Source organism: Diospyros lotus, chromosome 11, assembly GCF_014633365.1.
Source record: "Diospyros lotus cultivar Yz01 chromosome 11, ASM1463336v1, whole genome shotgun sequence".
Taxonomy (NCBI): domain Eukaryota; kingdom Viridiplantae; phylum Streptophyta; class Magnoliopsida; order Ericales; family Ebenaceae; genus Diospyros; species Diospyros lotus.
In genome coordinates, this window is record NC_068348.1 from 18,551,717 (window position 1) to 18,566,250 (window position 14,534).

Here is a 14,534-nt window from a genome sequence, read left to right on the forward strand (position 1 = left end):
TCCTTGTAATATCTGCCCAAAGCCCTCATGTGGTAAATATAACCCTCATGCTGTAAATATAGAATGAATATCCACATCATGATGCCATAAGGGCTCATACATAATCCTATAGCTCGGGCTAATAGTACAAATGTACATCAGCAGAAATAAAAATACAAAAGAATAGATCCGACAATGTGTGTGCGTCTCCACAGAGCATCCTATATCAAATCAGAATCCAAAATGGGTCTGACATCATATCGGAGGATTTGCTAGACCAGTATCAAAGAGGATCCTCTTAAAAGTGGGAAACAATGAGGGTGAGTCTTGGGGACTCGTAAATATAAGGTGTGTTATGCCCACTAGGAGAGCATGCAATAAAATGTGCGAAAGGACATCGTGAATACAATAGCATAGTAATATCATGGATGACAAGTATATGTAAGGTGTACATAGATTGAAAAATCCAAGGCTCAAAGGAGAAAACATAGTTAGCGGTATGGTAAACCTTTCAACCGCCTATAAGTCTGCTCGACTATCCTTCTCCACTAGGCCCTATTTTTATGCAGAAAACATGATACAGGGAAATTAGGTACCTAGGGGCGACCCCCATAAGTTGCTCACCTAACCACCTAAACTCCCCATACCCTTTGATTTTGTATGACGTGTGTGCAGCAAAGTTGAGGACCAACTAGTAGAAACCGGCCTAGCGCCTATATATATATATACATGCAATACATAATATAATACTTGTGTGACACCATAATGCCTCACCTGATAGTAGTGCTGAAACATAATATCCATGTCAGTACCATGATCTTCTCCTACTGTGAACACTAGGGAGTCTACTAGTATGTCCCTCTAAGATGCGAATGATACCCTACTTATGCACATCTTAGAATTTATCTGTCACCATACTTGGTGCCTAAAATGCACCACATTTTTTCAACAATTCGCATAATCCAAGAATAAGCAACATTCAGGGTATTGTATTATAATCACCATGCATGTGTCTCTCCTAGTAGGATGAAAATGTTTCATGCATTCAGAACCATTTGTATATTTTTCAAGAAATCACATGTAAAGATCATTTATAAGTTATGCACAAAGCAGTATATACGTGAAAGAATATAAGTTAAACATAACATAGCCTTTCTACTCGTCTGAAAAGGAGTAACTCAAGTTTGAGCCTGGGGAGGAGGCTAAGCAAAATCCTAAGAATCTGACCCTACAAAGAATAGAATAAGGGGTCACCATTGGATAATCAAAATAGCGGCGTAATGAAAAAGCCCCAAAAGTTCCAACCACTACCTAGCACCCCCAGTGCTAACACTGAACTTGGCGTCATAGAATTCGTCAGGCTTTGCCATCGACTACGTCATCATGCTTGCCATACGTGCTATGTGTAGGTGCACATTAGGGCTTATGTACCTACTCATAGGCTGCAATATAAATATATATATGTGTGTATATATATAACCATGTGGAATTGTATATATATATATCGATATACCTACAGTGTCCCCTACACTGATATACTTCTATATATATATATACATATACTTAGTTTATTTATCATCTTAAATCATCCTTTTGATTATATATATTAATATATATATATATATATATATATAAACTAGATTTCTTTTGTATATTAAATATGCTAAATCTTCGCAAATATTTTTTTATGAGTTTATTGGAGAAATTATTCCAAAACATAGAAATTAATCAATTAAAGGAGTTAAGAAAAACAACAGTGTTAGCCTCATAATAGAATGAATCCATCACGAGTCAAGATTTTAGGTACACTCAAGTCGTCATCATAGGCTAGCCCAGAACACGCCTCGGGGTTAATCTAGCTCGGTCCCACGAGTTAAGCCTAGAGAACTTTCCCTTAGACCCTTGACCAATTAGGTGATTCATGAGTCACTTGCTAATTCAAGAAGGCCTAAAATGACCCCTACTTGACTTAAAACTGATATCCTAAGTTAGGATCAACTAAGCTGGACATGTTTGGGAAACTCGGGACTGTTGGAAAGATGGGTTAAAGTCAACGATTAGGGTCAAATGTGTTAATAGACTTAGGTTCTAGGCTGACCCAAGGGGTGCCGCAACTGGGCTAGACCTAGCCCAAACACATTGGGTTAGCCCACGAACTAGTTGGGCCTCGCCAACTTGGGCCAACTAGCAACCTAGTCACCACCAGCCCAAAACAGCCACCACTAAGCCCAAACCAGCCACCATTTTGCCAAAACAACCACCACTGAACAAAGCTTGCCACCACTAGCAATCGCTGATGATGGCGACCACCTGCTAGCCAGTGATCTCAATGATCAGATCCAATGATTAAAAATGCCAAGCCAAGGGGGTCAATATACACAACATGGACCAGATCTAATGGCCGAATTTCCTTAGATTTGGCCTTTAAGTTTTCAGCCAAGCGGAGTGTGCATTGCCAGTTAGCACTAGCCACTGCGACTGGTGGTTTCCGGTGATCAGAAGCAACCACTCGACACTCTTACCTCCAACGTCCAACATATCTAAAAACCAGTCGAATTTGACGGCCAGATCTTTGTAGATATAGGTTAAACTTTCTAGCTAAAAACCCCAAATGCGTGTACATACATATATATATCTATGGACCTTATCGAAAAAGTTGATAATGAAACTAAAAGACTTACCTTCTTGTACATGGGGGCCATTTTCATAGTGGTCAAATCGAAGATTGGATGGTCGGATTTTAGAATATCCATGAATTTAGAGGCGTTCTTGAGAGAGAGTTGTAAAGAAAATTAGAGAGAGAGAGAGTTCAGAAGTTTGTAATGGCAGGGGAGACTTTTCAACTCCCCCCCCCCCCTCCTTTTTTAATTTATGGTCAACCTGTTTGGCAACGGGACAACCCTCCTTAGTGGGCGGATCCAACCTAGATCCTCTTGTCTCTTCTCTCTTTTATATCTATTTTTTGTTTTTCAAATGGGTTGACCCTCCTTAGTGGGCGGATCCAACCCAAATCCTCCTACCTTTTCTCTCTTTTGTATCTATTTTTTTTGTTTTGGGTTTTTACATGGAAGGTACACCAACTTGATTCACTTGATAAACTTCTAGTTGAATACAAAGACCTATTTGTGGAAGCCAATTCTCTTCCCCTCAACAGACCCCTTGACCACTCTATTACCCTCAAACCCGACATCAGACCAATAGACATAAGGGCTTACCGATACCCTCCCAAACAAAAGGCAAAGATTGAGAAAATGATTATGGACATACTTCAAAAGTCCATTATCAGACCCAACCAAAGCCCTTATGCCTCACCAATACTCTTTGTTAAGAAAAAAGATGGTAGTTGATGTTTCTGTGTAGACTACTGACAACTAAATACCCTTATTGTCAAAAACAAATTCCCTATACCAATCAAAGAAGACTTACTAGATGAATTGAAACATGCCACTGTTTTCACCAAATTGGACCAATGATCGGGCTAACACCAAATTTGCCTGAACCCCAATGACATACCTAAAACAGCCTTCACCACTCACCATGGGCATTATGAATTTTTGGTGATGCCTTTTGGACTCACCAGTACTTCTGCTACATTCCAAGCCCAAATGAACCAAATCTTTGAGCCATACTTGGGAAAATTCATTCTAGTCTTTTTTGATGACATCCTTGTACCCCTCATTCCAACAACACCTAGATCACTTGAGAACCACACTAAAGGTCCTTAGATTCAACTAGTTTATTAAGAAATCGAAGTGTGCCTTTGCACAACAGCAGGTGGAATATCTGGGGCATGTGATGTCTAGTGCAGGAGTGAGGACCGATTTGATGAAAGTGGCTATTATGACAACATGGCCAAGACCAACTAACGCAAAAGCATTGAGGGGGTTCCTAGGATTAATTGGGTACTATTGGAGATTTGTAAGGGATTACGGGGTGATAAGCAAGTCCCTGACGAACCTATTGAATAAGGATGGATTTAATTGGAGTGATAAGGCAGAGGAGGCCTTTGAAAGGCTTAAGAAGGCGATGAGCGAAGTGCCTACCCTTGGTTTACCTAATTTCACTAAGCCATTTTTGTCGGAGACAGATGCAAGCAGCTCAGGAGTGGGGGCAGTGCTCACACAAGAAGGGAGACCCATAACATTCATCAGCTAAGCCCTCCCCTAAACATCAAGTTTTGAGTGTTTATTGACAGGGATTTGTTGGCGGTGTTAATTGCAGTAGACAAGAGACATTATTTGAAAGGGGGTCAATTCATCGTCAAAATTGACCATGAAAGCTTAAAATTTCTGCTACAACAAAGGTTTCATACTCACCTATAGAGGAGGGGGATGACAAAGCTTATAGGGCTGGGTTATGTAATACAATATCAGAAGGGGAAGGAGAACAAGGCTGCGGACACCCTGTTGCGATGTGTAGAAGAAGGAACCATGGGCTCAATTACTTTAGTCATTCCTGAATGGTATTAGGACATCACTGCCAACTATGAGAAGGATGAATGGTTTAAAGAATTTACTGGAACAACTCATTTGGGACCCTAATAGTAGGCCAAGATACACATTAAGGAACGAGATAATCAGGTACTAAGGGAGATTGGTGATTGGGGACAGTGAACAACTAAAGGATAAAATCCTCCAAGCCTTGCATGGATCCCCCTTAGGTGGCCACTCAGGTGTACAAAACACTTACCAGGTGTACAAAACACTTACAAAATCCTCCAACTATTCAATTGGCTAAGGCTAAAGAAATGGGTAGTAGATTATGTCATGAGATGTGATACGTGCAAGAGTTGCAAGCATGAAACAGTGGGCACTATTGGGTTACTGCAACCTTTGGCTACCCCAGAGCAAGCATGGGTCAGTGTGTCAATGGATTTCATTGAGGGATTGCCCATGTCAGAAGGGAGGGATTATGTATTTGTGGTAGTGGACAGACTTACCAAATTTGCCCACTTCATCGATCTCTCACACCCATTCACAGCACAGGAGGTGTCTTGGACTTTTCTGGACCAAGTAGTTAAGCTACATGGGGTTCCCTAATCCATCATGTCAGATCAGGACAAGGCGTTCACCAGCCTATTCTGGAAGGATTTGTTGAGGTGTTTGGGAACGAAATTGCATGTCGTCAGCCTACCACCTAGAGACAGACGGCCAAACAGAGAGAGTCAACCAATGCCTTGAGACCTACTTGAGATGCCTCTGTTTTCTACAACCTAATGGATGGCATAGGTTGTTGTCCTTAGCCTAGTGGTGGTACAACTCTTGCCACCACAGTTCCATCAAGATGACCCCATTTGAGGTCCTCTACAGGTATGAACCACCCTTACTGCCAACCATTCCAGGCCTACTACAATGGCTACGGTGGACTCCCATCTACAATAGAGACAAAATATGCTGAAGTTGCTTTAAAGGGAATTGGCTAACACTAAGAATAGGGCCAAACAATATGTAGATCAAAGGAGTGACGGGGAGTTTGCAGTATGAGACATTTATTTGAAACTGAGGCATGCCCATTTGAGGGCCCTAGCACAAGGTCAAGTCACTAAGCTAAACCCCAAGTACCATGGCCCCTATCCTATTGTGGCAAGGGTGGGAAAAGTTGCATACAATCTGCTATTACTTTAGGACTCTCAGATACATCCGGTGTTCCATGTGTCATTACTTGAAAGATCGACCAGAACAAGCCTAGTGAGTGTAGCCTTGCCCACCTTGCTCACTGAAGCCCATGTAGAGTCGGAACCCTTGGCTATCATAGATAAGAGGGTTATCTACAGGCAAGGAGCCCCATTGACACAAATTCTGGTGCGTGGGTGCAACCTACATCCAGAAAACATGTGGTGTTAGAAAATAATGAGATTCCCATCGATATTCAGATATTTATACACTTGATCGATGTTTCCATATTTCCATTCTATATCTTTCTCCTAGGAGATCCTATTTTGACCGTATCTTTCCAGCTGTATTCTAGGTTGCAAGTATTTCCTAATTTCAGGAGGATCTAATTAGGAAACTGCCTATTATAGAATATTAGTTTTTCCCATTGACCAACTGTATACAATGAGGAGTGATATTGGATTATCGGCTACTTTTGACACGTGAGAATATCTTCCAGACCTCCTCTCACAATTTCCAAAGGTGTCAGGGCGCTCTGAATTTCTTGAGGAATTGGCTGGGAAATAGAGTTGTAATTGGTGGGAATTTAGTTAGGCAGTTCTGGCCTATTTCAAAAACATGTACTGTTTGAATTTTGGGCAGCCAATTGGCGCATTTTCTGAGCCTGGATCAGATAAATTGTAACTGATCCCACTCCATTAGACATCCGGAATTACATTAATCAATTTCTCCCGCCTCTCTCTCTCTCTCTCATTCCCCTGTTCTCTCCCTCCTCCAATTCTCCCTGTTACAAAGGAGAATTCCCCATTGTCAGATCCAACTCTGACAGGTTACTGCCCAACAGTTCTGCAGACTGCCAATTTCTTACTAAAATGGAGGAAATCGTACAAATTCAAGTTTGGAAATCCTTGTCAAATACCTGATATATTTCTGAACTAGAATTCCTGGAGTAGGTACTAATTTTTTTTTTTTTTTTTTACCATGGATATTTATTTTATTTGGTACAAAAATATATGAGGTGGCATTTTTTGATTAATTTTTCTATACAATGAAGGTTCAATATTTTCTTTCTCAAAGCATCTTTCATATATATAGAAATAGGGTCTTGATGGGAGTAATAGAAGACTGTTTGAAGCATTTCTTTTGCTTATTCAATTTCTTGAACCTATCTTAGGATTTATTGCTTCATTGCTTTTTTATCCATGGACCATAGCCACATTAACGATTTTGAAGTAATTCATTGCCAAATCAGAAATACAATTTTTGAAATATTATAATACAATATAATCTTGCCAAAACAGAAATACAATTTTTGAAATATTATAATATAATCTCTTGTCCTATATATCTATTATTATGAAAGTAAGTAGCCCATAAAGGAAAAATATTTGATAAACAAGGAGATATCCCTATGTATAATTTATCTAGGGAAAGTTGATTATTAACCAATTCCTTCTGATTCTTTTCGTGGAAATCACTTTGTTGTTCACAATATACTATAGATTCAAATGCAAATGATGGTGTATTGTTTTTCTCTCTTGTGAAGACCACAGCAGGAAGCTTGCATGTGTCTTTTTTTGAATCTAATTTACATTTTTGAATAGGTATGATTGAGCCTCTAATTCTTGTATGTAAGAGAAATGGCTTTTTGGCCTCCCCCGTGACACTTTATTTGTTTGGTATTGGTTTTTGTTTTATGTGTGTTAAATTGTCACCTGTAACTTTATGTCATATTCATGTAGAATGTTATCTTCAAATGGGACCAATTTTATCTCAGATTGCAAATTGCTCCTGGATAGATTAATCCGAATGCAACTTAATCCATATATCTGATTTTGTTGCAGTCCGTTGAAAGGTCTTTTCTACTGTGTAATTTACTTGAAGCCAGGGGACTATCACCGGATACACTCTCCTGTTGATTGGAATGTTCTTGTTCGCCGGCATTTTTCGGGTACGGATGGATGTCATGGTTTTTGGGTATATATGTGTGTGCGTGTGTGTAAGCATGTTTAGAAAGTGATGCACAGATTTTCCTTAACTTGTATTTCCGTGTCTTGAATACAATTTGGCTTTGTTTGTGCTTGTTCCTTTGTATCTATACATGTTCAAGTGATAGAACGGGAAGATAATTTTCTCCCAAGAAAAGAATGGAATAGGTGAAAATAATACTAGATAAAGAAAAGGGAACACAAACTGTACTAGTATGTCCAACAACAACAACAACAACATATCCAGCTTTTATCCCACTATGTGGGGTCGGCTACATGAATTCTAGACTTCTATGTATTTCTGTCTTTGGTCATATCTTCATTGATGTCCATACACTTCATATCAAATTTTAATGTTTCTCCCAAAGTCTTCTTAGGTCTGCCTCTACCTCTTTTTTTGACTAATTGTTCCATTTCATCTACTCTCTTGGTCTCCTTTTCACATGACCAAACCATCTTTGTCTATTCTCTCTCATCTTCTCCTCTATTGGCACTACTCTTACCTTTTTACGAATAACTTCATTTCTAATTTTATCTTTTCTTGTATGGCCGCACATCCATCTTAACATCCTCATCTCCGCTACGCTCGTCTTTTGCTTATGCTGGTATTTGACTGCCCAACATTCTGAGCTGTACAACAAAACTGGTCTTATAGCTGTTCTATAGAATTTTTCTTTCAGTTTTAATGGGATTTTACCATCACATAACACTCTCAATGCATTTCTCCATTTTAGCCAACCTGCCTTAATTCTATGTGTGACATCCTCGTGAATTTCTCCATCTTTTTGAATCACTGATCCCAAATATTTAAAATGATCTTTTCTTTGTAAGATTTGGTCTTCCAATTTTATTATAACATCCTCCACTCTTGCATTTTTACTAAATTTACATTCCATATATTCTGTTTAGAGATACATGTGGACCTTGAAGTTTGTCAATCTCAACATTCAACAGAAGGTAAAAAGAAAAATTATGTGGTTTTTCTTCCATTGGCCTCATTTTTTTTACACTTGCCACTATCATGTTTCTAAGGAATTTTGATACAAATTGTTTATAATCATTTGAACTGAAGAAAACTCTCCAATCCTTGTCTCCAGCTAATGTCATCAGAAAAGTATATCAATAGATGGAGTAAACCTTTCTTAAATGCAATAGTATTGTTCCATGCCCAGTTGTCCCAGTGAAATCTGTCAAAAGCTTCATGAGACTTTTGCAAGAAGTCCAGAAAATGCCATGACAGGCCACAGGAGGATACAACAAGAACCACCAGCTATCAAGAGTCACTGTGATCAAATGTGGCCTGGGCCAGTTGGCCAGGCTCTAATAGAGATCCAGAACCTATTTGAGTGGCATTACAGATGCCCACCAATTACTTGTGTCATCACTATTGTATGCACTTGGTAACAAATGTAGTTTTATCTGCACTGGTTTCACTACTTGTGGGTTGTTATTGGGCGTTCACGCTATTCAACTTCTGGGTTTTTCTTTTTCCCTTTCTTTCATCCCAAAGCCTTCCCAACTGGTATAGATAGTGTTTGGCTAATAATTAGTATATTTGTTGGTAATATAAAATCAAAAATCCCCCTGCCTCTTGGGGAGCCTTTGACCTGTTGTTTTTGGTGAGTTAGGTTGAGAAGTTTTTATCTATAGTTTGGAGAGTGAAATCACAACTTGACATTGATGTCCAAAATACACAACCAAACACGAATTCAATTCAGTGCCACATTCTAGGAAATTTGGACTCTTCATTTTGGATGTAGTACAATGTTTGATACATTTGGAAATGAATACTAGTTGCACACTTTAGGATATGTGTTGGCTACGGCAAATGGTATGTTTTAGTTGTTTATTCTTACTTTTGATTTTGGACATATTTAGGACATGTGACAAGCAGACATGTCCACGAGGAGATCACATGACATACATGCTTGAGGATTTGAAAGGGCTTTCAATAGAGTTTTTTAGTACTTTTTGGTAGAATCTACAAGTATTATAAATTATTATCAAAAAACATATTTGAGATTAATATTTATATTAATCTTATTATGGATCTAGTAGTATCTTTTTGTCGGATTGATGGTTTTTTAATAGTTTTATATATTTATCACTACATAAATGAGGGTAAATTGATTGTACGTCCCCTAAACTTTGGCCCTTTGGCTCGTGCACTCCTTGAACTTTAAAATTTGCCAAATCAGTTTGAGAACTTTCCAAAATTAGACACGATGCCCTACAAAGGGCTAAAGTTCGTGAGGTGCAGTTGCTAATTGAAGGGTGTCATGGCTAATTTTGGAAAGTTCAAGGATTGATTGGGCAAATTTTAAAATCAGGGGTGTTCCGGCCGAATGACCAAAGTTTAAGGGGTCTTTGGTCAATTTACCCAATAAATGAATGGTATCTCTTCATATTAAATTAGTGGTAGTTTACCAATATTTTTACCAATTTTTGGTTATTATTTTTACGAACACTACTAATAGAAAATACATAAAACATTGTATCCATTTCTTTATTTTTCCCAAATTGTCAGGTCCTGTGTTTGTATTTTTATATGATTTCATACTTGTATCCTTATTGGTACTAGTTAGGTGACTTCCGTGAAGTTGTATATAGCACATATGATGTGCATACTCGTTTCTTAGTGGTGGTTCTTCTGATTGGTTGGCAAAATCTTCTTTAATGGATATCACTAATTGTCTCCCAACTTTATTTCTTGTATCACATTCATTTATTACTTATAATTAATTAAATATTAGTTACTGTTTTCCATATTATTTTTGTAGGTCACCTTTTTCCTATGAATGAACGGGCTACGAGGACGATTAGGAACCTCTATGTTGAGAATGAAAGAGTAAGTTTTGATCTCTCATTTTAATTTGAAATGGAGCCACTAATTCCCCATCTTTCATCATCTTCTGTGTTTATTATTTTTTGACATGGGGATATAGGGAATTTACATTCCAAGAGCAAATTGGCATCTTTGAAGTTTAAATTTTTTTTACCAACTTAATATTATAGACTGATAAGCCTCGAACAAAACTGAAATAATTTCCTGAATTAAGGAACTGTAATTGAATAGCAGATGAACTGCTAGTTATTATATCTCCAGGAAATAAAGTTAAATGGGTTATCAGTTGTCACCAGATTGCCCTCCAAGAATTGCCTAGAAATTGTTGGGAGGGAACACAGTTTAGCAACAGCACAATACGATAATGCCAGAATAAATTAATCTCTCCATATTTATGTGAACCTAATAAGGATTATATTGAAATGGCCACACACAACCAAATATAGGAAAACCTCTTCAATGTGAACTGTAAAAACCATGGGTTTGAAATCCACTTAAAATTTCCCCTATTAATGTCATGAGTTCTTTCCTAGTTATCAATAACTAGAGGCATATATTATCAACATTTGAATACATAAATCATCAAGAGCAACCACTCTAGGTAGCCATATTCAAAAACCAACACGAGAGAGAGGGAGGGAGGGATGGAGCCTCCAATTTAGATTCACTGCCCAAAATTTCCCTCCTTTTTCTTTCTACCGATGTAATACCCAAAAAATTTGAATTTGCACATGCAAATAATAAGATATATATATAAACAATATATGTATATAATATATTTATCGAGAGCACATGCATGCGTGAATAAGGAGTATGCATTTATGGGACAAATATATATATATATATATATAATAAGAAGAATAGTCTTACATGGTGAGAGCTGAAAATGATGGTCAAGAAAGCCTACATGGGACATTACATTTGAGCCATGAGAAAACAGAAAACAGGAAAAAATCAGAAAACTACAAGAATGAAAGTCCCAACTAATGTCATAAAATAGATTCATTTCTTGCCATAATTTAGTCAACATATTATAGTAATCGATGACCGAATGATTACCTTGTCGAGTTGTTCGAATGGCTGACCGGATTTCAAAATATTGAGTTGTGTTCTCTATATTTGAGTAGAGAGCTTGCACTGCCTCCCATACTTCGTTGGTTGTTTTATAGAACAGATAGGTTCTGCCTATCTTTGGCTCCATGGAATTAATGAGCCAAACCATAACAATTGAATTTTCGGCGTCCTAGACTTAATAATTAGCAGGATCTGGCATAAGGGTACCACTACCACCAATTAGGCATCCCACTTTTCCCTTCCCTTTAATAACTAACAAAACTGATTGAGACCATTTTTGAAAATTAGTTCTATTTAGTTTATGTTGTTTAATTTGAAGGGTATGGCTATCTAGAGACATAGGAGCAACTGGAGTTTGTGGGGTTCTAGTGGGTGCAAGACAGGTGATGTAGGACGAGAATCGTCCCACATCGGTTGTTCAGCCTGCGAATAGGCGGCTTATATGTGGGTGTGCCCCTCCCTTTGGTAACTACAGTTTTCAAGGGTGTATGCCCCTGCATCATTTGGTATTAGAGCGAGGTTTGTCTCATGGCACTCCACTCAAACGATTTGGCATGAGGATTCCGTTGGCCGGGGGAGTTTGTTGGTCAATTGGCTTGAGGATTCCGCTGTCGGGTCAATGGCTTTCTAGGTAGGAGTGTCTGATGTAGGACGAGAATTGTCCCACATCGACTGTTCAACTTGCGAACAGGCGCCACCTTATATGTGGGTGTGCTCCTCCCCTGGTAACTGCAATTTTCGGGGGTGTATGCCCCTGTATCAACAAGTAGTGGAGGTTTCATTTGTTGGTGGGTTGCTAGGATAGGGGAAGCTATTGGAGGATCCTTGGCATTATAGGAGACTGGTTGAGAAGCTTAATTTACACAATGCGACATCTCTTTTGTTGTTAGTGTAGTGAGTCAGTTCTTGGACATCCCTTGTGATAGCCACTAGCATGCTTTAGTGTCTATCTTGAGGTACATTAAGAGTGCTGCTGTGTCAAGACCTGGATGTAGGCAGATGTCTAAGATTTTGGATGCAACAGATTATCTTTCAGAAGGAATTGTTAATCTTCTGTTATAAGAACTGATAACTGTAATATTCTCAGTTACAATTAGTAACTGAGAAAACTACTTGTAAGAGTGGCTATATAAGCTACTCGAGAAGCTGTGTTGAGACTATTTAGAAATAACAGATTCAAGTTCTCTCTTTTCTACTTTATCTTTGTTTCTCCCTCATTTCTCTCTCTTTCAATTCTATACTCGAAGAAACCTAGTCAGGTCCAAGTTCTTTACAAAGTGGTATTAGAGCAGTTGATTCTCAGCTACGTAATCTAGGCGATTCGTAGCAGTTGATCCAGAATCAAATTCAGAAGGCGAGCGGAAGAGATGGCAGAAGGCACTCGCATGAAGCAGTTGGAGGCGAAGTTGGATACCATGGAATTAGGGTTGCAATAGATTCAGGAAGAGGTGAGTCATTGGCAAGAGGAGAATGTTGCCATCAGAGAAACTGTGCAAACATTAGGAAAAAGTGTGCAGACATTCGAAAGAGAAGTTAAGGCGAAATCTGCTAACCTTGGCTAAAGGTTGGATGGGCTTTTGAGAATGTTCTCTAAAATGCCTCAAGCCAGCCTGCCGGTGGACTTCCCTCCAAGATCCACTTCAAAGCCAATCTTGACAAGAGCAGGCATAATTCCTCATGCTTCTACCTCAGAGGAAGATGAGGAACAACTTGAATTGGATCAAGTAGTCCAAGTAAGTGGATCTTATCAAAATCACCTGCACACACTGATGCCTAGGCTGGAAATTCCTATTTTTGAAGGTGTTAAACCACGATGGTGGATTAGGAGGTGTGAAAGATTCTTTCAATACTACAATCTGGCTGAAAGCTAGAAAATAAATCTTGCAGCAACAGCTTATCTCAATGATACAGCTGATGCATTGTTTCAAGGTTGGATCAAAATGAGGATTGAGACCAATTGGACGGAATTTGAGGAAGAATTTTGTGATCGATTTGGTCAGAAATCTACGATAGATGTAATTGAGGAGTTTAATAAGCTACAGCAGGAAGGATCTGTGATAGAATACCAGATCCATTTTGAAGAGTTGAGATCCTTAATGATGGATGCACAACTTGCTTTAACTGAGCATTACTTTGTTTCAAGTTTTATTAGTAACCTAAAGGATGAATTGAGGCCAATTGTAAAAATGATGCAGCCTGCCACTGTTAGGCAGGCTGCTGAGAAGGTGAGGTTGCAAGAGTTGACATTGGAGGCAATTCTCAAAAAACACAAGATTCTACCGGAAAATCATGCTTCGACTGGTTAGCAGCTGGAAGGAAATTCTTGGATTGCAACATCAAGACTGAATCAAGGAAATCTGAATCCTAGGGTTTATACTAACCCTAATTCAGTCAATTCTCTTTCTATGGAGCAAAGGAGACAGTTAGGATTGTGGTACAGATGTGGAAAATTCAGTCCAAGACACCAGTGCAAGAGACAATTATTATATATGGAAGGATTGGATGAAGGGATGGTAAAAGAAGAGAAGGATGTTGCAAGGATTGGATGAAGAATTAGTGGCCAGTTACTGTGATTTCTTGGGAACAAGAAATCTTTTAAGGGGGAGGGAACGCCAAGACCTAGATGTAGGCAGATGTCTAAGATCTTGGATGCAGCAGATTATCGTTCAGAAGGAATTGTTAATTTTCTGTTATAAGAACTGATAACTGTAATATTCTCTGAGAAAACTACTTGTAAGAGTGGCTATATAAGCTACTTGAGAAGCTGTGTTGAGACTGTTCAGAAATAATAGATTCAAGTCCTCTCTTTTCTCTACAATTCTCTCCCTACTTTCTCTCTGTTTAGGTTGCTCAAAAACAAAAATGGAAAATGGATACGATACAAAATGGAAATGAGGAAACGTCATTTTTCAAAAAAGTAAGAAACGGAAATGCGTAGATAAAAAATATATAGGGGCCTTTTTGTAAATATAATTTTTAATATAGAAAATTATAAAAAATAGTTATTCGATATAAAAATAAACATAAATTCCATTA

General features: G+C 38.4%; 1 protein-coding gene across 3 annotated transcripts in view; it reads left to right on the plus strand.

The window, feature by feature from the left end:
• Positions 1–14,534, plus strand: part of LOC127812687 (phosphatidylserine decarboxylase proenzyme 1, mitochondrial) — a 53,380-nt gene that overhangs the window by 27,258 nt on the left and 11,588 nt on the right. For 2 of the 3 annotated variants that reach the window (XM_052353192.1, XM_052353194.1), the window contains 3 exons: positions 7,436–7,542; positions 8,489–8,536; positions 10,360–10,427. In XM_052353192.1, coding sequence (XP_052209152.1) covers positions 7,436–7,542; positions 8,489–8,536; positions 10,360–10,427 — 223 coding nt within the window. The remainder of the gene's footprint in view (positions 1–7,435; positions 7,543–8,488; positions 8,537–10,359; positions 10,428–14,534) is intronic. The other variant, XM_052353193.1, reaches the window with a different exon arrangement.